Below are 27,823 nucleotides of genomic sequence, written 5' to 3' on the forward strand. Positions count from 1 at the left end.
TTGGCCTGGGGGGCACTGATAAAGCAGAGAGTCCCAAAATACACTAACAGGGGGATTGTCCTCCATCACTGAAGAAACACTCCTGCAGGTGGAGACTTTACCAACAGATGAGGGTACCTTCCTGGCGCCCATACACTCTGATTTTGCTGCTGGCCTCCCTAGTAACCCTCTTGGCATGATTACCTAGGGTCAAAGCAGGTGATCCAAAGAGTGCATTGTTACACCTGGGCTCTGTCAAGTAAATAGAGGAGTAGAGCTCACTTCCCCTTGTCACTGATGGTTAGGACTTATGTCAATTGCTTTCCCTCTCTGAGCCAGTTTTCTCACCTGGATGATGATGAGGACAATTTCCACCTCACAAAACTGATATGAAGATTCGATGTGAGAAGGTGTGCTAAGAATTTAGCACTGGGGCTGGCAAGTTTTATGGCCAGTACTCAATAACTGTTAGCTGTTATTATCTGAAAAGGGAATTCAGTAGATCAGTAAATTCCAAACATGCAAAACCAATTCTTTGGCCTGTCTTGTTATTTCCTTCCAAACTGATTTAATAGAAACCTGAACCAGCAGGCAGGGGGGTGATAAAGGCAGAAACATGAGTTGGCAGAAAGTTTTGTAAGCAGGAGTTTGTATTCGGTAAAGATACTTGAGACCACTTCTTTTGAAGTTCTGGAAACAAACCAATCTATCATCCCTTCTACTAGATGACTATTTCTCCTTTTTTCCGCCACATCATCTCCTTCTCCATGAATCATTTTAGATCTTTTCCTCCTAATTCCTCTCCTCATCATGAAATTTTAATGTCATAGATACATTCTATATCTGCTTATTTATTGCAAATATATTTGTGTTTTATACATGAAAAGGGTAAGAGTTTTGCAGTCTCCCAAAGAACCACTTTTTATTCTGTTTGGGCTGACACTGCCCTCATTTTGAACATATGTGCTAGGTTACAGGCCAACACATCCCTTGTTCAAGTCCTCATGCTCCAAAACTCAGGAGAAACCCTTCATTTATTTGGTCATTTCCTTTGCTATTCCTTCTTCAAATCTAGCTTTTGACTTCTAGCAAATGGGCTATTTAACTCACGGTGGCTTCTCACTATATCCTTCCCAACTATTCTCCTTTTTTTCTTTCTCTTAAATGATTCCGGAAGGTCACGCCCAGAGAATCTCAAGCCAGCTAGCACTCCTTGAGCACCTGAGGTATTCCTGTTCCAAGGCAGGGGGTAATTTAGGTTCTTTCTGGATATGATGTTTTGCTGCTGAGTGCCAGGGTTGGCCAAACCAAAGGAATTGTCCCTGCCAGAGATCATCTTTCTTGGGAGGCACTGTCAGGGTTTTAATAGAAAGGGGCAAAGCCACAGCCTGGGAGGAAAAACAAATGAAAAGGAAACCCCCCAGCAATGTGCATTTCTAGCTTCTGAATCCATTCCCAGCTTGGCTTTAACTACTTTATGTATCCGTCTCATGCTGTTTTCAGGGCCTCTACCTCCTTCCCCTCAAAGTCTTGGCTTGCGGCTTTTTACCTCACTGTGATTGGTATCAGTAACATTTTAATGTCTCCTAGAAGGCATGATTTTATAACACTGCAATCATTTGCGTTTACTGCTCAGAAAATATTTTAAAGCTGCATTACTTAGCGTAAACCCATCTCACCGGTGATGGAAGCAGTAACTTAAATGTCAAGGTAGAGCTGTCCTAGTATGTGGAGATCAGTCAGATGCAACTTTAAAGTGACTTGTTGGTCTGGCCAGGTACGTAGCTAAACCTGGAACTTCTTTACCTTGGCTTCTCAAGCTTGAGCATGGCTGTGAGTGGAAACTTCAGTGGCTGAACTCCCTGCTGACCTGGCGGGGGAGGGGGGTCTGCTCGTTTGTGCTTCCCTGAGTTTCACTGTTTGCCTTTAGGAGTCAGTTTAACACAAAGTCCAGTTCAGCCAGGTGGGCTTGAATTTGCTGGCAGACCTACCATGGGGATCACCTGTGCTGGCATTCTGTACACTGTACAACAGGCTTTATTGGATTTGGCAGCATTGAGAAGGCCGGGTGCTTCTGTATTTTGAACTTGTAGAGTATCACCCTGGGGCTATTATGACAGAGATGTCCCCAGCAGGATGCCCCTTTAACTTCCAAGAATGAATGTATGTGTATGTGAAAAATACACATGATGGTTTGTTTGAGTGATTCTTTGAGAGGCACGATGAAGGAATATAAGGAGAAGCCTTGGCTTCCATTCTGAATAGGCAAATGAAAAGCACAAGGTGATTCCTCCCAAGGCAACAAAAAAAGCTATCTTTTTATATAGTCAGGTATAAAGAAATACGTACTTGAGTATATAAAGAGATGGCTTTTTAAATATACATACTTAAAAAAAAAATTCAGTGTCGATTTTGATCTATTGGGATGAGCCACAACAGACTGGCTGATTCTGGATGTTCAATCAGTTGCACTTCCGACTGGATTGAGGAGGGATTTCCAGGGGTTTCCCATGAGATCTTTAAAGTTCTCACTCCCAGAAAAGGCAGTGTCACTGGACTCTAGTGAAGAGTGTCCTGATTTGCGCGATCAGATGCGAAGCTGACGGGTATGACAGCCTTTGTAGCTCCAGTGTCAATAAGTCTAGTTAGCTCTTCAGCACATGCATTTACAATGGCCAGGTGTTTCGCTGGGTTTGCATCTGCCTCTGAAGGATGTTTATGGCATGCTCGCATGCAGAGAATGTGAATGATTATAGTGGAACATCATGCTGGGAACTGTTCCCAGGAATCAGTAGCCTGATCTGAGACAATTTGGAAGGAAGAGCAAGGCAATCTAGAAAACGGAGGATACTTGTGCTCTGCTGTCCTGGGAAAAAGATCAACAGGTTTACACTGCTGTACTGGAGTCTTCTCTCTGGGTCATGCCTGAAAAGCCCAAGTAATTCCCCTGAGTAGAGCAGGACACAGAGCATATATGCCCATAAAGCAGAGGAGAAGGGGGAGGACAGGGGAATGGTGTAGCAGAGCCCTTGAACCCAGTCTAGAGGGGAAGATGACTGTGGCAGAGCTCCAATCACTCCTGGTCAATAGGAATTTCTTGGGTGTTCCACTCATGGCAACTCAAAGAAGATCTTTGTTTCTGGCCCTCCCTGCACTGCTCTGGTTTCTGTCCCCATTTTCCATGGCCACTACTGCTAATTCACTGTGGCCAAGGAGAAGGCACAAGTGTCAGTTCTGTATGGGAAAACCTTCTCCTTCACAGTTGTAATTCTATCTGCTTAAGGAAGAGAAGGGAGACAGGGAGGGGCTCTGGACAGCATGAATTATTGGGCACTGTTACTAAAATACAGATATCCAGATTCCTGCAGATACCTATTTGGAGTTTCTAGGTTGTGAGCATTTGCCAGAGTAGCATTTCAGAGCATGGCATCACACCAATGACCAATGCAGAGACGTGTTGTAATGGGTGCAGATGAACAATGCTAGGCCTGCCGAGAAGTCAGATGGGCACACACACATGCATGCACACACAGACGTGTACACACTCACACGCACGACAGGAATTAGTCACTGGCTCAGTTTGCTCATATATATTGTTGAGATCTGGGGCTTAGCTGTCAACTGGAGCAGATGGAAGGAAGATAAGCCAAAAAGGGCAGCAGAGGAGGCAGTAATGGGAAACCTTGTCTGTGCTTCTTGAATGCTGTAATTTGCCAATAGTGTAGACCATGGATTTAAACCAATGAGTCAACCTAGCTGCCTGTGTAAAATACTTTCTAATGCTGCTCACTGTATGTTTTGGGGCAATAGCTTCCTGCTTGCCTCACGGGCTTATTGTGAGGTTGACTGAGGCAACACAAAGTCTTTTGAGCTCCTTGGAGAAAATTCACTTTGTAAGTGCAAAGTATCACCATTATACCCTGGCAGTGAGACTCCCACCAGCAAAAACCAGTTACCAGGAGAGTAGGGACATGAAAGAAAAGAAGCCAAAGCTTTCATTGCTTTGACATTGCTCATTCCAGGCAAATGATGTTCCCTAACTTGGTACTAATCTTGTACTGGAGCTTAGCGTCAGTGGCCACAGATGGGTGATCCATTTGGACCCCAGCCCTGTCTGAATGGCTTGTATAGCATTTCAACAAATTTTGAATTGCTTGCTAACATTTGAAAATGGGGAGAATATGCACAACAATCCTGATATCTGGCTTCTATTGAAAAATCAGAAAATTTGGTAAAACTAGGTTTGCATTTCTATATGGCAACATTCAGTGGGAGGTGGGTCATGTCTGGCCTCCACAGAAGGGGCATTCATTCTCCAGTTTATTACCGTTCCCTGATGTCTTACACTCTTTTCAGTGCATTCATATACTTTTTCTTTTCTTTCTTTTTTTTTCTTTCTTTCTTTTTTTTTTTTTTTTTTTACAGAAAGGCAGACTGCCACAAGCAGTGCCTCATTTGGATGTGTCTGGAGTCTTGGAAGCTTGACCACTCTACGTTCTCCTACAAATGGACCCTGAGAGCTTGTTTGGAGGTTCCTGTAGTGGGTATGGCTACTCTTATATTCTTGACCCAGGAATCATCCTTTTCTATGGGGGAAGGTCGTTCTCTCTGACCAAGCACACAACTTTGGGAGGGATGCACATGGAGCAGTGAGGAAGGAAGGGGACACCCGCCTAGCCAGCCAGATCAGCCGAATCAACCCTGGCAATCAACGGGGTGACAGATGTCTCAGCTGGATCGCCCCCACATCTACGTACATTGTTCTTGCCTCATCCACATAGGGGTGTTTGAGTTTACAACTCTTTCTATGGGTTCTTCCCTCCCTTCCTTTCCCATAGGTGATGAAGATACTGAATTCATAGTGCCCTCATCATGCCAACTCCCCTAACAAAGGAAAGGCCTGTCCACCCACCTCCTGCTGGAGGAGAAGGAACGAGAATTTGGTTTATCCCACTTCTTCCCTTGCTAGTAATTCCATCCTAAAACCTCAAGGTTTTCATACTTAGAGATGTCCAAGAAATAATCCAACTAAATTAGATTATAAGCATTGAAAGGTTTCCATAATAAATAAAAATATAGATATAGCTAAGAGAAGATGAGATTTAATTAATGAGTGTTATTTAACAGAACAAGTTGTGCCATATACAGAGGATTAAAAGATAAAAAAGGATAGGAGGGAAAATCAAATTTTAATGAGTTGCCATCTTCATTTGATTTAACTAAATTTCTTCCACTGTTGAAAATATTAACACTTATGAGGGAGTCATTTGTGTGTATCCACGCAGTTTGATACCTGGCTGCTTTCTTTTATGTAGTTACATTGTGCTACAAATGAATTTAAACTACCATTGGAAGTTTAAGGTTTCCATCCTTACACTGATCTCCTTGGGAAGCTGTTAGCAGGAAACAGCATTGAAAAAGAAACCAAAACCAACTGGCAGAAACACCAGAAAGGGTGCCCTGCGTTAGAAAACAGCAAATTCTCATGTGGGCAAAAAGACAGCTGAGATCTGAAGTTCCTTGGACTGTTACCAGCCTCTGTGCCAATCACTTCTTTCTTAGCCCTGTAGCCCAGGGCCTCACCCAGGGGAAGCTTATGTTGCACCCAGCACTCATTAGGTGCTCAATAGATGTTTCATGAATGAATGAATGAATGAATGAAGTTGTCATTGCTCAGCTGGAACCAGATGGAGGAGGTGTGGACCTCAGACATGGCATAGGATGATACACATGTGGTTTTCTTCTTTATGTTTTTAATAGTCATGTTCCTGCAACCGGAAGTCAGATCCTCACTGGGCTGTTTCTCTCTCTCTGCTTTGCTCTTGCTCCCTGTGTTCTCCTTCTTACAGTCATGGAATCCACATGTCCCAGTGAGATTCTCCTGTAGGAGTGGAACAGGAGGTGGGCCCAGACATCTGGGTTAACACAGGACATTTAGCACCCTGACCTCTCTTTTTGGAGTTCTGGGCCCTATGGGTGACTGTGTGCCAGCCCTACTGCTTTTCATAAATGTCCACTCCGCAAAGAAATTCCGGTAAGGGCATGAACATGTAGTGTTGATGATTTTTAAACTAACATTTATGGAGCATCAAGCACTGTGTTAAATGCTTCATTGATGAGTGAAGTGCTCCCCAAAGTAGGACACAGGTATCACTATTCCCAGTTTCCAGATGGGAAAAATGGAGGTACTGAAGATAGAGAACTTGCCAAAGATCACACAACTTGCAGTGGATGAGGGCTGAATTGAGGTCTGTTTGATCTAAAGCTCATGCTTTAGTTGATTCTAAAGCTCATGCATTTAACTCCTTTGCTACATAATCCCTATCACCAGCCCCACCCTGCGAATACATTCTAACTACAATTGTAAAGCACTGACAGTGAGTGTTAATAGTTAGCAAGGAGGGAAGATGTTACATTCTACAAACATAACTTGCGGGAGATATTGGGAGTTTGGAGTGGGTGTTGATGTGTATTATGTTTCAAGCTGTTTAATTCTGGGTAAACTAGTTTCTGTCTAGGCTAGGCTTCTGGATGATATGATAACATTTCCTGCATCAGACCCCCAGAGAACAGGTCTGTAAGTGAATGCATACAGATCTTTCTTGGTCCCATTAAATGGAAATAAAAAGTTAAATTAGTTCATATTCAGAGTCTGGTGAGAAGCCGATAGCAACATGCTTAAGGGACCCAACTCAACTTGCCTGCATTCCCTGGATTAATAGGAAAAAGCTCATTTCTCTTACCACCTCTAATATCTTCTTCAATCTCTCTCCCTATTCATGGGAATTGCTGTCATCAGTGACATTTGGGCTTCCAGGGCTCACATACACCTAATGTAGAGAAACAATCTCACTGTCTATTGCCAGGATGCTCTCTGCAAAGCAGAAGCCACTGCCTTGAGTTTCGTGTCATTAGAGAGAGCACATTTCAGTGCAGTAGCCTGACCGGTGATTGACAGCTTGCTAACTTGTTGGAATGAAATCGGGTACAAACGTTTCCTCTGTGCTTCTGAGGTGGTTATTTTATAATCTCTGGGAGCCCCCACCCCCTGGCATTGTTTCTAGACAACTAGACAGGGCTGTCTGGCAATCCCTCTTGAAGTTCAAGCATAATTTTAAAAATAAAGAAATGCAATTCACACTTATCAGAGCCTATCTCTCTGCTTACAGCTCTAGACAGATGACCCTTCTGAGCCAAGTTCTAACCAACTTCACTGCTAATTTGACCAGGTGCTGCTGCAGCTAAATTTGGAAACTGTGGGCCAGGATTCTCAGCAATTTAAATCCCTATGGACAGCAATTTTGTGGGACTTTTTGTCTCTAGAACATTGGTTAACCCCTCCTTTCTCTGGGGTCTGGTGGGATGTGGTTTTTGTAATGTATAGTTTGTGCTTGTGTGGTGTTGGGGGTCACACACAATTAGAGTGAGCTGCCCTAAAGAGCCATGCCAGAAACTGCTGGAAACCTGAAGTCTAAGGGACATGGAAGCAGTTGTGTCTCCATTCCTTTTGCAAAATAATTCATATGAGAATGGGAGATCACAGGGGCTCTTTGACTTGTAGTTGAGCTGGCTGAAAATGGAAGCAACCCTGAACCTAAATGAGAAGGAACAAGGAGGTTTTCTCAATGGGCTGGTTGTGTAGACGACAGGGGTCCTAACTGATCTGAATTGGAATTTAGAGGCTGGGTGTGTTTGAAGAACATGTGAGCCTCCCCCAAGACCCCCAGGTCTATGGAGGGTGTCTGAGGTAAGGGAAGGTGAGGAAGCAAAAAGGATCCTATGTTGCCTATTCTATAGCCCAGCCGTGGGACAAAACCATGATGGGTGAAAGATGTGCTAGAGGCAAAAAATGAACAGCTGTTTTCTCAAAGGTTTTTGGAACCAGCTGATAAAGATCCCCAGTGTGGAGGAGTGTGGTGTTCTTTCCTTCACTGTGTAAATACAGTGGGGCTTTAGTCGAGTGGGGACAAAGGGTATTGGATGGTAAATCCCTGGCAGTAGGGGAAATACCGTGGGGCTCCACTGAAGTGAGTTCTGTAAGCAGCAGATCACCACGAGGGGACCAAGCCTGAAGAATCCAAATGGGCTGAACATGAGCATGTGGGACACCCTTGAAAACTTCTAGGAATGTTTGGGATGAGAGTGGAGAGTGAGCTTTGCAGTTGGGATGAGCCATGAAATTGGAGAGATGATGTGAATGATTCCTTACTTGTGAGACAGATTTACAGGGCTCGGAGTGATTTGGGTTCTGTCAGTCTTAGAATAGAACCCGTGACAGGATAGAGTGTGTCCCTGTTCTATTTTAGGAGTGTCTTGTGTGACCTACCCATCTCGTTTTGACTGCCATCCCACCTCACTTGGAAAATTATAAAAACCTCTGCTAAGTTAATCTCCTTACTTGACCCTTGTTGGCCAGGAGTCATCAAACACATCTTCACTGATCTGGGAACAGAAAGCAAGTTATACCACCATGGACCATAAAATGAGGTCGCTTGTGGAGAATACCATTGTGCAAGTTACAGGAAAAGACTGAGAAGGCTACTTACAGATCTTAATAATAATAATAATAAATGCAAAAAACAAAAAACCAAAAAAACACTGTCTGGGAGCTTTTAATTACTTTGCAGATGTTTTCTCCTATCAGCGAGGGCAAAACAGGCCTCCCCCTTATTGATTACAATAAAAATATGCTTTTAAAAACAAACGCTTTATTTAAAACTAGGGATATTTTTTTAATTAGAGGAAAGATTAACTAAATGCATTTTCTCTTGTAATTTAATCCATTCTAATTATCCTGAGAATGTTTATGATGAAATACTTAGCTTTCTCCTAGTTGCTATTTCATGTGGTTTCTTTCCTTATTAACCATGAAGGAAAAAGCTCAGAGGCCGTCAATGGCATGGTGGCCTTCTGTGAGTCTACTTATAATTATGCATTAAAATGCATGATGAAAAGGATGAAGAGGAAATCAATAAACCCTGACTGTGGAGGTTTTTTGAAATGCTGGTACCCTGTTTTCCAAAGGCAATAAAGACAAGACTTTTGAAAAGAGCTCGTGAAATAGAGTGCTATGAAAGAAGTGTTTGGTATAAGATTGAACCCTATTAGGCAGGCAACTTGGGAGGAAATGCAAAATCTGTTTCTTACATAAACATCTGGGATACTATGTATGGCTCCTGATAACCCAGGAGATGAGCAAGGAATTACAAAGAATCCCCAGATGTTACTCATGGGTGTTGCTCCAAGGAGTCATACAATTGTACCACTGGAGGAATGAGGGTAATCGTGCAGTTCACTGGGCTGAGTAGGGACAATCAGTGCAATTATTGAGTCTCCAAAAGGCATTTGTAACTCAGCTGAGTTCATAGTTGAGTCTCCCTGAGTTATTCTTTGAATTCAGAGTCATGAGGAATGGGAAAGGAGTCCAAAAAGGAGAGACCAGGACAAGGTAATCTAAGAGACACTGATCTGGCAGCATCTTCAACGTGAGAAATGCCAGGTTCCTTCTTAAAGGAAGACAGTGTCCTTCCAAACTCCTGTAGAGTATGTCTGTGGTCCCTAGTTTGAGGAATGCTGGCTTAAAAGAATTGAAGTTTTATTCTATTCAATAATAATTCCAATCTAATACTTCAAAGGAAAACACTTTTCTTTTGAACTGTACTTATTATAAAAATGAAACCCAGAATTAAAAGGAAATTCTCATAGACCTCTTGGCTTCTCTGGAATGTGTCCAAAAAAATCTAGATGGAGAAATTTTGGTTGAAAGAAGCAAACCCCAATTTCATAATAAGCCTCCATTAACATGAGGATATTCAGACGTTTGATTCCATGTGTAAGTGGGCTGTTTGGTAAAATAAGCAGGTTCAATTTCCAGGTAAGAGAGCTAGTTTATATTTCCCTGTAAGAACCCGATGCCAGTGAGTTATAGAACAAAACTTGGCTTGGGAAATTGGTAGTGGGTAGGTGTTATTTTTGAAATGCTACTAACTGCTTGATGGGTTGGAGGCAGTATATAGGAAAGGCAGGTTGAAGGTAGCAGAAATGTCTTAATGACAAATTTATTTTGATAGTCTTCCCTTGCTTTTATCTGACAATTTGTAATAGATAATGATGATGGTGATGGGCCTGGGGGATGATGATGATGACGACGACGACGATGACAACAACAACAACAACAACAACATTAGCTTACATTTGCTTGGCTCTTGCTTTATGGTAGGAACTGTGCTAGTACTGTGCATATAACTCAGTGAGGTAGGTCATCTTTTCAGTATTCCCATTTACAGACAAAGAAACTGAGGCACACAAAGGTGAGGACACCTGCCACGATTTGATCTCAGATAGACTGACATGCAAGCCTGTATGTTAAGCAGTTCATCATGCTTGTCTTGCCCCGAATCCAAGTGAAATGGACATAGATAGATAAACCTGTACTCAACACCATATTTTTAAAATAAAAAAACAAATATAAAGGAATAAAGTGGACTCTGATTATTCAGACTATGTAAGTTTTTCAATGGAGAAAAAATCACATAGTTAACCATATACAAATTGGACCTGAGATGCTAGGGATGAGACGAGCAGATAGACAAACAAAAAAGTACCATCGACTATCCTCAACCATTCAAAAAAGCATCATCAGCAGAGCCAACATTACACTGTATCTTGTCCTCTCATGTAAAGTGTATATTATTGGATCCTACATGGAAACCCTCTCTGTGCCTTGCAGAAGAGAGAAAGGTTTTAATGTGCTAGAGTGGTCCATTCGTATAATTTTGCATCAGAGTAATAAAATTCAGGAGATGGACCAGTCCTTAGAGATCATCTCATCCAAGTGTGTTCTAAATTCAGTCAATCACATACTGCTTTCGTGATATTTGCAATATCTGCACTGTTATTTACTTAATATTTTTCTTTAAATTTACTCAGGCCTGATATTGGTACCCAATTTTGCCACATCCCTTAGCAATAATACCAGTATATTCATGAGTTTGATGAGGTAGTTATAGTTTTTCCAAATATGTATTTTTAAACACTCTATGTAACTATTCAACAAAATATATTTGCACACCAATGAAAAGCATTTCATGTCTTTGGACTACACTCTGTAAAGTGATTATATGGTTCAACTCCCTCATTTGCAGCAGGAAGAAGCTGAGGCTGGGAAGATGGGTGACTACTTCAAAAGCACCCAGAATGTTTGTGGCAGAGCCAAGCCTAGAACACAGATCTCCCCCTTCCTCCATCAACCTATTCTTCATGACAGCACCACAAATAAGACAGAGTGACGAACAAATGTCCATCACAAATATCTAAAGGGAGCTCAGATCTCTAGGGCCCTCTTTGTGTTCCTTTCCTTTTAATGTAAAGTCTTGAGGGGATAATGTGGGATCTGAGAATCAAAGACTTGGAACGAACTGGTTCTTAATAGATTGAACAGTTGATTCTTTGTAAAAGCTCAAGTGACAGAGCACTCACTACATAACATGATGGCAGAGCATCTCCCCCTGTTGCTTTTCTTTTCAACAGCTCTTATTCTTACATGTTTTCCTTTGAGTGTAGAATCTTCCTCATGCTAATTTTCACCTGTGGGTTTCTGTCCTAAGAGTCCCAAACTGTAACAGTCCATATTAAGGTATTTACTTGTTGAGTCAGGCTCTGGCACAGTGGGCCACAGGCTGGTACATCAACAGGACCATCTAAACTATTAAGGGTATGGCACATCAATGCTCCAAGTCACTGTCTCTCCACAGAACTAAAACATCAAGGCTCCTTCCACCCCTTTCTTTGTTGATGGGAGCTCCTTTCATGGGCACATATTACTAAATCACATAGGAAACAGTACAAAAGACCATTTCCACTTGCATAGCCCCACATGATCCTAGGAATCGAGTCACCATGATTCTGAAATGCAATTGGAGATCAGGACCACACAGACAAAAGAACCAAAATAACCATTCTGTGAATGGTTGAGCCATTAAGTTAGGGTGAGCCTTATTTTCCAACTAATGTTTAAAGCCTTTCATCAACATCCAGGCCAAGAAAGGCTCATCACACTTTCTTGTGATGAGAATCTTATTACTTGTAAGACATTCTTCTCTTTTCATTTTATTTTATTTTTTGAGTGCATTGAAAAAGTGTTCCTGTAACTTCTACCTTCAAGTCCTTGTTCTGAGTTTGGGTAAGGAAACCTGGGTAGACTGCCTGATCCAGACTCAAAGAGAACTTCTGGGCATGTGGTGGTTCTTGATCTTCAATGAGGAGGCTCACATTTTGGGCACATTGTGGGGGGAAAAATCAGAAGTAGAACATCTTTTGTACCCCACAAAAAGCTTGTCCATAATCTTTAACAGTGAAAGACCATCCCTTCAGGTTTTCACTTCACAGAAGAATGGAACTCCTAGCATAGGTTCTAATAAGAGCCCCCGGAGGAATAGGTTAATTAACCAATCAGAGAATTAGCTGCTCCCACAGACCTGGTGGTAAGGATGGCTCCACAGTGGCTAATTTCATCTCAACTTGATCTCATTGTGGAGTCATGAAAGCTTGAATGTTCAAGGATAATAGCTACAAGAAAAATGTTTTCATGACCGAGAATGAAACTGGAACAAGATGCAGAAGCAGCTGTATTCAGTCTGAAGTTGGTTAATTTTGATAGTCACTTCCTTCCCATCTTGTTCCCTGTAGCTCTCAAGCTCTCTCCCTCTTGGACTGTGACCCTGTCTACTTCTGATGACAATCACTTAATCAGCACATCAGATTGTCGCACGGCTGGTTTTACCTTGGGTAAAGATTCATTTTCCTTATTAACATCACAAGAACCTATTTCCTTCCCCAACCAATTAAAGATGAAAAATAGAAGGGCCCAGTGCAATAGCGAGAAAAGAAAACTGTTCTGACTTGTGGCACACAGCAGGTCACCCAGCCCCATATGGGCCTGGGAATCGAGTCCTCATGATTCTGAAATGCAGGTGGAGGTCAGGACCACACAAACAAAATAAATAGTTGTAACAACCACTACAGGCATTGCTCACTACCCAGACATCAAACAGCTCACCTAGGGTAGGTGCCTGGTAGTGGTGGATTTATTCTGTGGGTGTGTTAGTTTGTATTACTCAGAGCGGATGTCTGGACAGCCCACAGTCAGCAGATGATAACAACAATCCTCAATTAGCATTTAGTTTCTCGGCTTGCATTCTGCGGCAAAATGTTATTTCTCCCTGTACTTCGCTCAATGATTCTGTATGCAAAACACACTAACAATTACCTCATTTCTTTATAACAGACACTTGTTTGAGTTTACTATAGTTCACAGTGATTTTTGACCTATTCTGTAGTCCCTTTATGCCTTGCTGGCATGGTCTTTGGATGGTCTTCTGAGGTTCAATCCCAAGTTCAGTAAGGCATGGCAGGTGATAGAAACAACAACCCATTTTAGGATTATGTTTAAAGAATAAAACTAATCTAACCACACAGTGCACTTTCTGATTTATTCATAAGAGTAAACTGCAGCTTATCCAAATAATACTAATATATTCCAAAGATAAACATGAATTGTGGTTCATTTGGATTCAAAGCATATTTCTTATCTATGCAATTCTGTAGGTTTTAGCCATACCTTATATTTAACTTGTTAGAAAAATGTAATATAAGAATGATTCCTTGGTAGAATCCAGTCTACCAGTATGTTCACTTTAACAGTATTGAAATGTTATACCTTACGTTTAAATCTTTAGTAATATGTACTAAATTTCCAAATATAAAAAATAATAATTCAGTTGGAAATTCCAGAAATTCACTTGACCAAACATGGATAGATCCTACTTGATTTTCAGAAGTCCATGTTTTTATCCTCACTTCCCCCTTCCACCCCCATCTATATTCTTGCTTTCTCCAGCAAAATAAATGTGATCCACAAATAATGATGCAAGTTGTTCAGGTGACTGTTGGCAATGATTCTAAGAACACCACCTCACCACAACCTTTTGAAAATAGGCTGCAGACAACCCTTGTGCCCCAACACTAATCACCTAGGCTCTGCCTTACCCCAAATTTCCTAATGCGTTGTTTGCAGACTAGGTGCCATTTCATTCTTATTTATTTTCTCTTTTCAAAATACAGCATTTGAGGCTTTGCTTGAAAAGGACCAAAAAGCCTCTCTTTCTTTTCTTTTCTATCCCTGAGGAGGAGGACCAATTCTGGGCTTGTAAATTGTCACATTTACTTAAAATGAATTGACAGGAGTGTCTGCTCAAAATAAAAGTCTAAACCTTCACATAGAAGCTTGGAGGCCAGAGGTTGAAAAGGAAAACAAACAAACAAACAAACAAAACAACAACAACAACAAACCAATTATGTGCATCCAAACACCTCTACATTCTGAATAGCAAATCTCAACAACCAAGGTATGTTTGGCTTTTCTAGAACAAGTCCCAGTGAACACAACCATGAGGATACAGCACCTATCTAGAAATGAAACTAGGGAGCCCTAGTTCCTCACAAGAAAAGACTTTGGTGACAAATACTTTGTAAACTTACATAGAGTGAACCCAAAAGTCACGAGAGATCACAGTTCTGGACAAGACACTTCCCTGAACCCAAACTCCTTTCATTTACTTCCTTTACCTGACACATGAATTTGCCTGTTTTCTATGTCTCCCAAGAGCTCATGTATGTTTAGCACACACACATGTAAAACTTGAACCAGCCACTTCAAGTAGCAGAGACATCTTCTCCCAATCCATCTCACCCATAAGACTGCTAGAATGAAACATCTCCTGTGTTCTCTTGCTGGCCATATCCCCATAATTTCCTACTGAGACTAGAGGTGCCATCATCCCATTTCAGCTTCAAGGCTCCAGACACATTTCAATTCAACCATTATTGTCTCCCTACTTCCACACTGGACCTTCTCCCTTTGTCTGACAACCTTCAAATCACAGCTGGAGGCCTTTTCCTAAAGTGAATGTTGGCCAGCCTCTCTCTTCTCCTCTCGATCCATCAAGCCCTGGACAACTCTCCAATTCAGGGGTCGGCCAATTGTTCCTATACAGGGCCAGGTAACACATGGCTCTGTGGACCATGCAGTCTCTGTGGCAATCACTCAACACTAAGATGCAATGTGCAAGCTGACAGTCTATCAATGAATGGGTGTGGCTGTCCTCAAAAAAAAAAACCCACTTTGTTTAATGGACACTGAAATTTGAGTTTAATAGTTATGTGTCAGAAAATATCTCTTATTTTTTTCAACACTTAATCAACATGAAGACTATTTTTAGCTTGGAAGCCATATAAAAAAAAAAAGGCAGCAGGTCAGATATGGCACCTTTGACTGTAATTTTCCAAACTCTACTCCAATCCATCTGGGATGTGCTATTGTGAGCTATTCCCAGAGTGAGGATGAGTTGTAGGTAGGGGAGAGCTAGCAGGCATCATGGTGGGGCAGCAAACCCTCAGCAGACGTGGAAAGGGAGAGCAAAGGGGAGGTGAGGCTGGATGGTGTGAACTGAAAGAAAGTAGGATTTTCTACCTAAAGGTTATTGGTTGGCAAGAGCTTTTTTTTTTTTTTTTTTGAGGGGAGCAGCCTAGGAAAATGGAGGTATGGGGGGTGGGGGAAGTCTTTAAATCACATGGGGCATGCAAAAGTACATCAGGAGGAACACCCCTGAAGAGAGGAAGCTACTGGTAAGAATTGTAAACTGTCTTGGTAGTGGGCTGTGCACATCCTCCCTTGAGAGTTTTCTGAATTATCCCCCAGACTCTGCAGGGAACAGAAGATGAAAGCAGCTGCAGGGGAGCAGTATCTGGAGCATCACTGAGAGATTGCAGAAACAATTCACTGCCAACAGACTGTCCCGACAGGGTCCCAGTGCTATAGTCATGGCCTGGATTGGCACGCTGCCCCTCAGATGCCCAATTACATGGAAATGGGGTAAATATAATGCAGAATTCACTTTTTCTCTGCTTAACCACTCAAATGAACAGCATGGGAAATTGAGTCTGACCTCATGAGTCAGCCCTGGACAAGTTCTTAACCCTGTCTCTCCCTCCAGGTACCCAATCTGTTGACTGGGGTCCTGGGGCTAGGACAGAGGGGAGGCCTCCAAACTTGATGGCTAGATTCAAAGATAACCTAAGAAGGCAAGTCAGTAGTTTGCTTGGAAACTTCTCCGAGAATTTCCTTGCAAGTGAGTATATTAGCCAACTTGAGCATGAACTCAACCCAACAAAAGCAAATCCTAGAGGTAAAATGACACTCAATTTGACAACTTCATAACTCCGACTGTCTGAGGGATATGGAAAACCAAAGAGCGTTGGCTCCCATCTTCTCAAAGGGATAACTGGATACATTCAATTCAGTATTGTCCTACCCTAAACCACAATATTGACCAAAAGCAATCAAAATCAAAACTGAAGAAACCTGGGAACGATTACTTCTCAAAAAAGAAAACAATCTTAAAAAAATTTTCATCAAAAAACTTGTAGAGAGAGGTGGCTGAGTGAGAATGACATGGGACTAGAGGAGGAGACGTTGATCAGTGGTGGTGGTGATGGGGAGGGTCAAGAGCCCAAGGATGACACTTTGCCTTGGGATAGCAAGAGGGTGCTCAAACCTATTCCAGTGGTACCTGGCTACCCAGGAAACCTGGGAGTCCTGCCTGTATCTAACCTTGTCTAAAACAACTGTGCTCAGGTGTTGCTGGCAAGCAGGGATCCAGTGATCCATCCAGCTGGGAGGGTATTCAACAAGGAGGGATTTGCAGACCACGGTCACGTAGGGTGCTTGAAACCTCCAGGTCCTGACAATTTCCCATGCATGTGCATTTCTCCCTCCCTGAATCAGTAATTTGAATGGATTTGCGTCTCTAGTTTTGTTCTTTTCCTCCCAGTATGGAATTCTGGAAAAAAGGGAAAGACTTTTCTAGTTGGGGACTTGTTTTTCCCTTCTCTATCCCCTTGAAGATTTGGAGAGGCAGCAGGAATGTTGTAGAGCACTCATATCCCTGAAGGAACAGCCAGTTGCAATGCACGACCATCACTATAGATCTACGATTTATGAAAATAAAGCAATATGTGCCTGTTTCGGTGCCTGCCGTTTGCCTACCAATGGTGCAGTGTTCACCATTCCAGCCCTCTCGGCATTCACATTTGCCATCTTTACAGGTCCCGTGCTCAATGCAGCGGGGGTGGCACACGCGCTGGTCACAAGCTGCGCCTGTCCAGCCCTCTTCACAGCGGCAGGCTCCCCCGATGCAGACGCCGTGAGTGCCACAGTCTACTGAGCACACTTCTGGAAGAAAAACAATGATTACAGCTCAACACCACAGCTGGCAAAACCCTCACTGGAGGCCAGACCACACACATGGCCTGGGTCCCTGGAGCAGGCCCCAAGGCCCAGCAGGTGCGTCACCTTGGGAGGCCTCTCCACTGGCTGGGTATTAATTTATTCTTATGTAGTTTCTAGAGCAGTGGTTCTCACAGTGGGGTCCCTGGACCTGCAGCACCACCATCACCTGGGAATTTGTTAGAAATGCAAATTCTTGTGCCTTGTTTGGACCTCCTGAATTGGAAACTCTGGGCATGGGGCTCAGAAATTTGTTTTCACAAATCCTCCAGGTGGTTTTGATGTGCACTAGAGTGTGAGAATGAACCACTGTTCTAGAGCTTGAGGCCATCCCAGGAGGAGGTCACACAGTGGCAATCCAGTTTGGCAAAGCTACCCAGGAGGTGCCATCTGAAAAGATATATGTGCATCCTGACTCCCTAGCCAGCTGGGACTTTTTTTTTTTTTCCCTGTTGAGAGCCTGAGCTGACCACCGGCCAGCTGGGAACCCCACAGCTCCATTCCCCTAATGATTGCACACTCACCCATCACCCAGATCGGCACCTTGTGGCAATGATGACCTCTATGATTGTGCTGCATTTACACAGCCTCTTTCTCAAAGGAGCTCAAAGTCTTTTGTGCTTGGGGAGGAGACAGACAGACAGATAAACACTCGCTGGCGTTCCAGACCTCTCACTCGAGGACAAGCACGTGCCAGACATTCATCCTTACGACAGACTGTTAAGGGAGGCATGGCTCATTGTGCCAGGGGAGGGAAAACCCAATCAGGAGGGGAAGTGACTCACTCAAAGTCACACAGCATGTAGGCAACACGGTTGGGTCTCAGATTGAGGTCTTCCCCTTCCCCATCCTCTGCAGAGCGTGGCCTGGACCACCAGCATCAGTGTGGAATCCAGAGGTGAGTGGGCTTAGAAGACGTCTCAAAATAGCCCATTTTAACGGACTCTTTTTTTCTTTTGGAATGAAATATTCATTTCTTTCCCATTGTAGGCAAAGCTTCACATATATTCCCTTCCTGATTGCCATGGCAATCTGACAGCTGTCTCACTACCCAGAGGAAGGGGGCGGAATGATGATCGCTTGCTTGGATAGGCACTTGTCACTGTGAATGGAACCATTCTCAGGTAGGTTGGGACTGGCTTGAACTGTTGAACCGTTCCCTCTTAGGGTCACTCGGGAGGGAAGACACATACTCTTAATTTTAGGAAAATAAAGTGTATAGTGCAACTTCATTATTTTCTTGTCACTGGAGTATTGCAGAGCTTTATAACATGTTCACACAGCACCCCAAGGGAGCCTCTTTTCTGTTTTATAGGACGTTCCATTCAGTTTGTCTGGGACTGAATTGTTCTGTTTTGTTTTCTGGTACCTTTAGGGAGTGTGCATAAGAAAACCTATAATGAAAATGGAAGCATTCCTCCCGGGCCCCTCATCCATTTGTAGTGATGGAACAAACGAGGCACAAGAACCTGCGGTATTTTTGTGTGTGTGTGTTTCTCAGGATCACAGACTTCATGACTGAGAAGAGAGTATGATAGGCCCTATGCAATTAACCTAAGTCCCTTTATCCCAGTGAGAAGAGTAGATTCCCATCCATTTGGGCTCATGGAAGACCATAGGGCATGAGTATTGGGAAAAGCGAGGAGGAAACTTCTTGGCTTACCAACAGAGCAGTCGGGACCCATCCAGTTGGGATCACAGCTGCAGAGACCTGTGTCGGGGACGTAAGTGCCATGCCCACTGCACTGGTCTGGGCACTGGACTCTTGCCAGCTCACAGTTTAGACCACCCCAGCCAGGGCTGCAAAGGCATTCTCCATTTACACAGACCCCATGGCTGGAACAGGTGGGGTCCAAGCAATCAACTGAAAAAAAAACAAAGAGGACAAGTATTGATCACTTATGGGGGTGGGCCATGAGACACCACCTTGCCGCTGAAGAAGCCAGTGATTCACTAATTCTTATCCTCTTGGGAGCAAATGGAGCAGCCCAGGTAATACTTACGTGGTCTCTTGAAGAACAACCCATAAAGAATTCAAGGATTTTTATGTGCCCAAACACCGAATCTCCAACTTGAAGAGAATGTAAGAGAGAGAGGGGATTTCTCAAGCAGAGCTTTAGGGGGAACCAGATATAGAGGTGTGTCATTCAATGTTGAGAACCTTGTACTTCTAAACATTAGTACTTTAATTATATCATATCAGAGCTTCTGAGCCTGGAACATGAATACTGGTGATATCTCTACATGTATCCCCAAACCCAATTATCCCTCACTATCAGAGAGAAAAAGAAGGCTCATTCTAACTTCACTAATATTTGACTTCAGAAGGTAACAAAGGATTAAAAAGAAAACCAATGAAACTTATAAATGAGTCACTTTCCTAATTAAATTTCACTTAGGCTAAGTTTAAAAGTAGTTTCCATTCGTTGTCACACATCTACAACAGGAGTCAGTGAAAAAAGCAGGATAGAAGGGGTGAAGCTAGGTATGGAAATGATCCCAAAGAGGTAATCTTCCTAAATATAATCATGAGTGGACTGAATGGGGGAGTCTCTAGCTGTGGCACTGACATTCCCTCAGACTGTCAGTCAGAAGAGTTAATGGTCAGGTTTTGGTCACTGTCATTCTTGCTAGTTTTATGGTCTGTTTGGCCATCTAAGTACTCAGGGTGGGTATGCATCCAGTAGGTAACTTGAAGATTCCTACTCTAGATTCAACTCAAAGTGAGCTGCCAAATCCAGTTCTCAACAACAGGACTTTTGCATGGGAATTTGACTCCAAACCTTGGATGTTCATCCAGCCCCAGAGTTGGATAAATAGGGCTTTTTAGAGGAAGATCAACTTCCTTAGGTATTTCTAACAAATGATACAATGGCATTTGAAGATGAGAGAAATGTACACCATGGGGTTTGGATGGCAAATAGTGGTTTTGCAGAGAGCTCAGATGTTGTCTTGTGAATCAGAGAAATAGGAAAGTCTCATCACCTTATTTAGCTAAGACATACATTTTCTTCATTTTCACAGCTCGGAAATCAGCCCTCTCGGCCTAGGTTAAAGCATTTTCTTCTGCCGTCAACTGGGGGCACAGCCAGCTTGAGACCACTTTAAATTCTTTTCTTGAGGTTTTTTGGACCACTCTGCTGCTGTAATTTAGTCCCTCATGTGCATGTGTGCCATCGTGTAGTTCAAATTCTCAGAGATTTTGATTTCTCTCTTTGCCTGATGCCAAGATTGAAACCTACAAGATTTTTGGCCTCTTAAATAGTTCACCATGACACCGAAATGGCAACCCTTTGGGGTCCCAGCTTTTTGTACCATAGTATCAACTTTTTTTCTTCTTATGGCATACAAAATAATGGTATGTTTTAAAATCGATGATACATTGGCTCTAAATATGACATTATTTAGATTACCCATGCCACAAATGATTTCATTCTGGGGTATGTCAGAAATCAGGAACTTGAGTTTATTAGAAATCACAGTATTCCATGAAGTTTCCAAAGAGCAGTGCTCCCTTGAGGCAACAATATGAATTTTCAGTGTAAAGACATGTTTCTGATCTGATCCATTTGAATCTTCTCAGGAAGATATTATTTATGAAAACCAGCTCAAAACTATTTGAGCCATGGGGAAACAGAAGCTGCCATTGATTATAAAAAAATAAAAAATACACTCTCAGAAAGGGGAATTTCAGTGATTTATTATTAGGTGGAGACGTTTATGATGATGTTACTTGCTCTGGTTGCAATCACTTTAACGGTTGAATTCATTGTCTTCTGTATTATCACTTCTGATGATATAACCTTTTCTAACACCTTCAAATTTTCTCAGGATGGTGGAGTGCATCTGGAGGTAAATGAATCGAAAGTTTCAAACAAATAGAAGACATTTACGGCTGTGCAATGTCTTTGGTGTCTGTCTTGTGCTTAGAACAGTAAAAAAATATAGTAGGTGTTCAATACCCAGTTGCTACAGGAATGAATGGCAGACTGCTATAAAGCATTTGTCATTACCGAGAAAAACTATGGAGAACTAACAACAAAGAAATGGTGCTAACAACTTCTTGCTTTTGGGAAGCATGCTGTGTCATTTGGGATCTGTAAAATATGAGCTAATTCATTCAGAATCAATCTTGTCCATATTCTTCTAATACAAGGAAATCCCAAAGTTGTATTTTTTTCCTCTCTGCCCATCTTTAATACAGCAAAATCAAAATATACACAGAGATATTTCATGTGCTATGTGTCTCAAAAACTACCCTCCATCTATAATTAGCTATTTAAAATGTTTGGTGAGGTGCCAACAGCTAGGAGCTTTCAAAAACTTAAAAAAAGCATACCATACACTTTTTCTTAAAAGGATGAAATAAAAAGTAATATACACCTCCCTAAAAGAAAATAAGAAAATATAGTTTTTCTTCCAGACAAGTTAGCTTTCTCTTCTCTATCTTAAATTATAGTATGGAGAAAAGAAGAAAATCCACTGAGATATATTAGTCCAGGAGTGGAATGTCATCAAGAGAATCATTTATTATATCTAGATATATGAGCCAACCCTTTCAGTTATACAAGTAAATATGCTTTTTGTGCTATACAATTACAGCAGCTGATGGAGTAACTAAATCCAGACTTTAAGAAGAGCGGTTGCATTATGAATTTTAAATTTGGTTCCAATTTCATGAGATGGTCTTGTGGCCACATCCTTAGAATCTTTAGCAGGCAGGAGGGACTATGGCATCTTACAAAGCTTTATAAATAGAAACAGTGTTACACTTAAAAGGGGGACAGTGGCCTTTACCAGCTAAGAACCATGTGCCTTACAACACCAGCCCCTTGGCAGCTGAAATCATTAGAACTCATTTAGTCTTGGGCCCTCTGTAGGTTTGACAAAAAAGGGTTGTGAATGCAATTTCTATCCCTAAGGATAAAAAAAGAGGTCAAGGAATTTTACAAACAATATGTACTATAAACCCCTGAAGAACCATGAATTACATTTATGAAGTTAAATGTCATTGAAAAATGACTCAACCATGAAACTGACAAGAAAACATGGCTGACTTGAACTAATATGTCCGTTCCTCTCTCATCACCTGCCCACTCCCCCAGATATCATTAAATGAAACCTCGTGAATCCGTCCTTTCATTTTCCTGTGCAAATTTGTTAATAGTACAACAATGTTTATACAGCAAAAATGGAGGATGGCAACTATTGATTTCGTTGCCATGGCCATTTCAGGTAAATTGTCTGAACGTTATGACTATGATGAATATCAGAAATAAAAAAGCTAAATGGAAGAAAAAGTGCTGATCCAGAGCTTCTGATTCCATTTCCTATTTTGAAAACAGCATATGAATCACCTCAATTCATTCTTTTTGGGTTGCAGAAATCAATAGAGGAGATTTCATCCTTTTATAATGATCCACGTGGCTTTCTTATTTTGTTGGATGGTTAATTCATTCCGAACATTGAAATAAGACTGGTTGGTAGAGTAAGAAAGTTGAGAAATCACTTGAAATTCTACTCACAAAGATATGTACAATCTTTACTGGAGGGAAAAAAATTCTAAGACGGGCAATGTCATTGCTTTATCATTTCGTTCTCGCCAAATGATGTATGCAAAAGGTCGTTTTAACCTTTCTTGTCATGTTATTGGCCTCTCCCATGTTTTCAGCAAATGCAGCTTTGCCTTCTGCAATCCATTTATCTTTAAGAACTTTAACCTTTCAAGCAGGGTTATTAAATCAGTCCTTCCTCTATCCAAACTCCCAATTTGGTTTTATGATGCAGATGGAGGGAGGCTACCTTTTATAATAGAGGGGAAAAAAACATATAGAGTGTTGAGCAAATGAAGATCTGGGGGTCAGACTTCTGGGTCCCATTAATGGCATTACCACTGATGTATTGGAAAATCTTAGAAGAATAATGTCATGGAAGCTGACTCTTTGTAGCCATAGTTCTAAAAACTATGAAATGGGAGATTTCAGAAGGAGAGCTTTTGTATGTTTATCTAAGGATAAGCTACTGTCATTACTTTGTCGTGAGGGCTGTAATGATTTTTTTTTAATAGAACCCTGGAGATCTATTACTTAACAGGATGGGAGAACAGATCCACTTGAATCTGAGAACCTCATAGCACCTGAGGCCCCTTTTTCTCAGCTTGGCAGTGAGAAGCTGAGAGGCAACACAGGCATATGGCACCTAACAGAGTCTTTTCTAGGAGGACATTCTGTGTGGTCCTCTCAAGTTATTTCACATGGGGTAGGTGGTGGGCTTCACTTTTCCCCTTAGCTTGTTGGGTGAGTTGACACTTTTTCCACTGGGAATGTGGGAGGGAAAAGTGCTGTTTGAGTTGCACGGGAATGTTTGCCTGGCAGACACATGTAGAAGAAAGGTGCTCAGCTGGAAAATAACAACTGAGCCAATTCAAAGGGTGGGAGTGGGCCAGGGATAGAGAGCATCAAGGCTCTTACCTGACTACGAACTCTGGTTCATGCTTTATATTGAGAGAAACAAGAGATGAACAAGCCGAGACTGTACTATGGAAGCACAAATACAGAGGGGGAAGAGTGACAGGCAGTTTGTCAGAGTTCCTTCGCCTTATAGGTCTCAACACCTTGTACCAAATAACTCTTCTACAAGCACTAACCAGAGTGACTAGGACTGTAGCTGGCTTCTGATCAGCTCCAGAGCGGTGCTCCTTCTCAATCCCTGTACTGCCTCCTCCATGCCGCCTTCCTGCTCACTGAGTCTCATCTCTGATAGTGTCTTTTCAGATTGGATTCAGTTTATTACACCCCTAACTTTTCCCATGGGTGCTAGAGGCCACCAGAATGCATGTTATACTGAGCATTTCAGAATTCACCAAATTCCAGTCCTGTGCTACACACCCACCCTCCTCTAATTCTGTGTGATTTAGGTTACCAGGACAATGTGCCCTACAACGTGTCTCTAAATGACATGGCTGTCTATTGTCTTTCAAGTCTGACTGCTTTCTGTTGGTATTAATTTTTGTAAAATGTACACATACATATATGGGTACTAGATTACCAGGGGCAGTTAAAAAAAAAATAAAACAACTATGGGGAACACAGGGAGATTAAGGATTCTTGTTTATTTATTTATTTTTCTGGATAGCTTTAGTAATTCCCAAATCAGAGGATTTTATTTTATTTTTTTATTTAAAAAAAATTTTTTTTTCAACGTTTTTTATTTATTTTTGGGACAGAGAGAGACAGAGCATGAACGGAGGAGGGGCAGAGAGAGAGGGAGACACAGAATCGGAAACAGGCTCCAGGCTCCGAGCCATCAGCCCAGAGCCTGACGCGGGGCTCGAACTCACAGACCGCGAGATCATGACCTGGCTGAAGTCGGACGCTCAACCGACTGCGCCACCCAGGCACCCCTTAAATCAGAGGATTTTAAATAAAGCAGAAGAAAAGAAGAAGATCGGGAAGTAGAAGAAAGAAAAAAGGGTAAAGGAGCAGGAAGGGGGGGAAGGAGGAGTTACAGGCAAAGAGAAGAAAGATAAAGGCAGAGAAAGCAATTTAAAGAAGTAGCCAATTAACATAAAGAAGGGTAAACAAAGCATTCCTTCCAGAACCCCTCCACAGCCCTGTGTTTTCTACAACTTCAGAAGTCTACAAAACCCAAGGCATTTGAAGTTCTCTGCGCAAAATGCTGAAGTTTCCTTTGCAAAATGCGGAGCCTTGGATTGGGCTCCTTAGCAAACGTCTGAGCCTGTAGTATCCTCCCGCCTCTGCTGCTGCCCAGCCTGGCCCTGCAGCACTTACCTTCCTCACAGTGCTCGCCTTTGTGGCCAGCGGAGCACACACAGTTCCCATCAATGCAGGAGCCATGGCCCCCGCAGGAAGGATCGATGCACTGATTCATGGGCACATCACACTCTGCGCCTTTCCAGCCGCTGTAGCACTGGCACGTCCCTTTGGAATATTGTCCGTTTCCACTGCACAGGACGGGGCAGGCAGCTGCAAAAACCAGAGACAGAACACCAGGTCACAGGGGGCAGTGCCTGAGGGGTTGTGTCTGTCTATGGAGGCAGAGCCCACCTGGCATTTCAGCTTTGTTTGCAATGTTAGAGGTTGGAAACTCTGGTCATGGAGGTGCGGAGCCATCTTCAAATAAACAATTACTATCACAATGACAACAACAAAAATGCTACTAGTAACAGCAGCTACCACCAATTAGATGCTTATTATGTGCCAGGCACAGGGTCAAATGCCCTATGTACAATTTATTCCTTAATCACCATAATCATTCTATGAGGTGGAGGCTAGACTCTGGATGCCTGTTTTACAGATGAAGTTCAGACTGGTCAGATTAGGCAGCCAAAGCCACAAAGCTCAAAAGAGGGGGAGTCCCCTTAGAAAGCAAGTTGGCCCAACTCTAAGCTGTGCACTTGATCAAGCTACATGGATTCATGTGTTATTATTAGTGGTACAGGAGATTGGGATCCATTTTGCTGAGTATTTAGCTAATTGGCTTCTATTCCTGACAACTTTATGTCCATTAAAAAGAAGTGGGATGGGCTGTGGTTGACACACTCAATCTCTTTATGTTTTAGCTTCCTTATCTAGACTACAAAGAGATAAATGTGTAATAAAGAATAGACTAAACATGTCTGGACTATTAAGAAAAAGAAATCAAGAAGGGGAGGGCAAACCGAAGATCTGAAACTTGTAGTGGTTCCTGTCCCAGCTGGGACTCCCCTGCATTTGTGCAGAGGAAGAGGGCTGAAAGTCATCAAGGACCATCTGGTATGAGATTACCCAATGTTTTTCACCAATCTCAGCTCAAATGTGCCAATTCACCACTTTTAGAGATCAAGACTGGGATTTTAGTGGTCACCTTCAGTCTTTGGACTCTTCCTTTCAGAATCGGTTTGTAAAGAACCTAAGTTTCCAATGTGGCTTCTCATTTTGGGCCTAGAAGGAGGGCACAACTGCCTGCTTTGGAGCTGGCACTCAGGGGCCTTCAGAAATGACCAAGAGAGATGTTTCAGAGACTCCTGGTTTACCCATGATTTGGAATGCATGGGTTCTGAGAATTTTACATGTACATGTATGTGTACAGACCAAATTGTGTCACAGGACAGGGATGCAATTAGATCGCTGCAGTAAATGGTGCCACCCTGCCTCATCAACTGTCCCCTGTTGTCATGTATCTATCTTGTTTTTATAGTAATTAGCTTTCCTTCTGTGAGAGTCTAATTTCCCGGAGATTTAGTAAACCCCTTGAGGACAGGACCATGTTCATCACTGTTGATTTCCTTTTAGCTCTGCAGTCATCAATGTTGATGTAAGTAAATACTTCTCCTATGTTCTGATATTTAGACATCGTCAACTAGGAGGTTATGGCAAGCACTAAATGGCCATTTATGAAAGACATGGAAAACACAGTTTGTGGAATAAACCTCATGCTGCACACCTGGTACCTTTTTCTGAGGTTTGTAACTTAATTGCAAACTTTTCTGAAACAAAAACATCTTAAAGTTGACATATGGTTGAGGGATGTCCTGCCCTCCCCCCAGTGTTTTATTATAGGACAGTTGTGGAAATTATTTGGGCTATGATTCTTAGCAGAATTCTCATCCTTCTGAATCTACCAGAGAAAAATGAGTTCAAAAGTGAGAACATCAAAGCCACATAATTGACTCTGGATAGACTCTCTTTAAATGTAGAGAGTATGCTTTCTATTCCAGGATACTTTAGCAGAGGTCTGTACAGAGTTGCTATACATGCTGATTGTCTAAGGCAGGGTAGAAGAAAGCTTTGAACCCAGGGTGCCCAAGATACAGGTTAGGGACTGTGCAAATGTGAGGAAGCATGAGAAAAAGTATGGTCTTTTGAAAAGTTTTGAGAGGGCTCTGAAGAAAAAGTAAATTTGTTCCATGTCAGTTTCTCATGAAATATGCTAAGTTCTATGTCAGGAATGGCAAATGTGTGATGGAAATTACTATTCTCCCTTCCTGTACCTCTGCAGGCATCATCAATTGATCATGGCATCTTGTTGCCCTGAGCCTAGACAGAGCCTCAAACCTTCAATGCAGTGCCCAGGTTGAGACCTGCAAGAAGGCAGAATTGGCATTTCAAGAGAAAATCCACTTTCCATTTTTGATCTAGGTAACATTAAAGATATCTCTTCTACTGGCAAGACTAGAATCGGCATCATTTCTTACCCCACTTCTACTCTAGCCCACTGAAATAGGAAACTAGTGAGAAGGGTGGCCACACATACAGTGAAATGAGCTTCCAAGGGCTGTTTCTGAGTTGAGGATTATATATTGGACAAGCTTCCAAGAACAGCAGAGAAAGTTACATCCAATCACCCCACTGGACCCCCACTGTACCTTCTTTCCTCTCAAAGGGTGGAAGAGGGTAGAAAGTAAGGGGTGAATAAGTATTATCTTTATTAATTGATAAAATAGTTACAATTATTTTATTTATTCATACTGCAACTATTTCTCTTCTGTATAAACTCCAT

At 42.2% G+C, this 27,823-nt stretch overlaps 1 protein-coding gene across 1 annotated transcript in view; it reads right to left on the bottom strand.

The window, feature by feature from the left end:
• TENM2 (teneurin transmembrane protein 2) overlaps window positions 1-27,823 on the bottom strand; it is a gene marked incomplete at its 5' end in the record, with an annotated part of 375,214 nt that overhangs the window by 124,987 nt on the left and 222,404 nt on the right. Inside the window, 4 exons of the mRNA XM_049648903.1 lie at window positions 17,084-17,269; window positions 18,927-19,187; window positions 24,970-25,308; window positions 26,004-26,094. Coding sequence (XP_049504860.1) covers window positions 17,084-17,269; window positions 18,927-19,187; window positions 24,970-25,308; window positions 26,004-26,094 — 877 coding nt within the window. The remainder of the gene's footprint in view (window positions 1-17,083; window positions 17,270-18,926; window positions 19,188-24,969; window positions 25,309-26,003; window positions 26,095-27,823) is intronic.

The sequence above is a fragment of the Panthera uncia genome (assembly GCF_023721935.1).
Source record: "Panthera uncia isolate 11264 chromosome A1 unlocalized genomic scaffold, Puncia_PCG_1.0 HiC_scaffold_17, whole genome shotgun sequence".
Classification (NCBI taxonomy): Eukaryota; Metazoa; Chordata; class Mammalia; order Carnivora; family Felidae; genus Panthera; species Panthera uncia.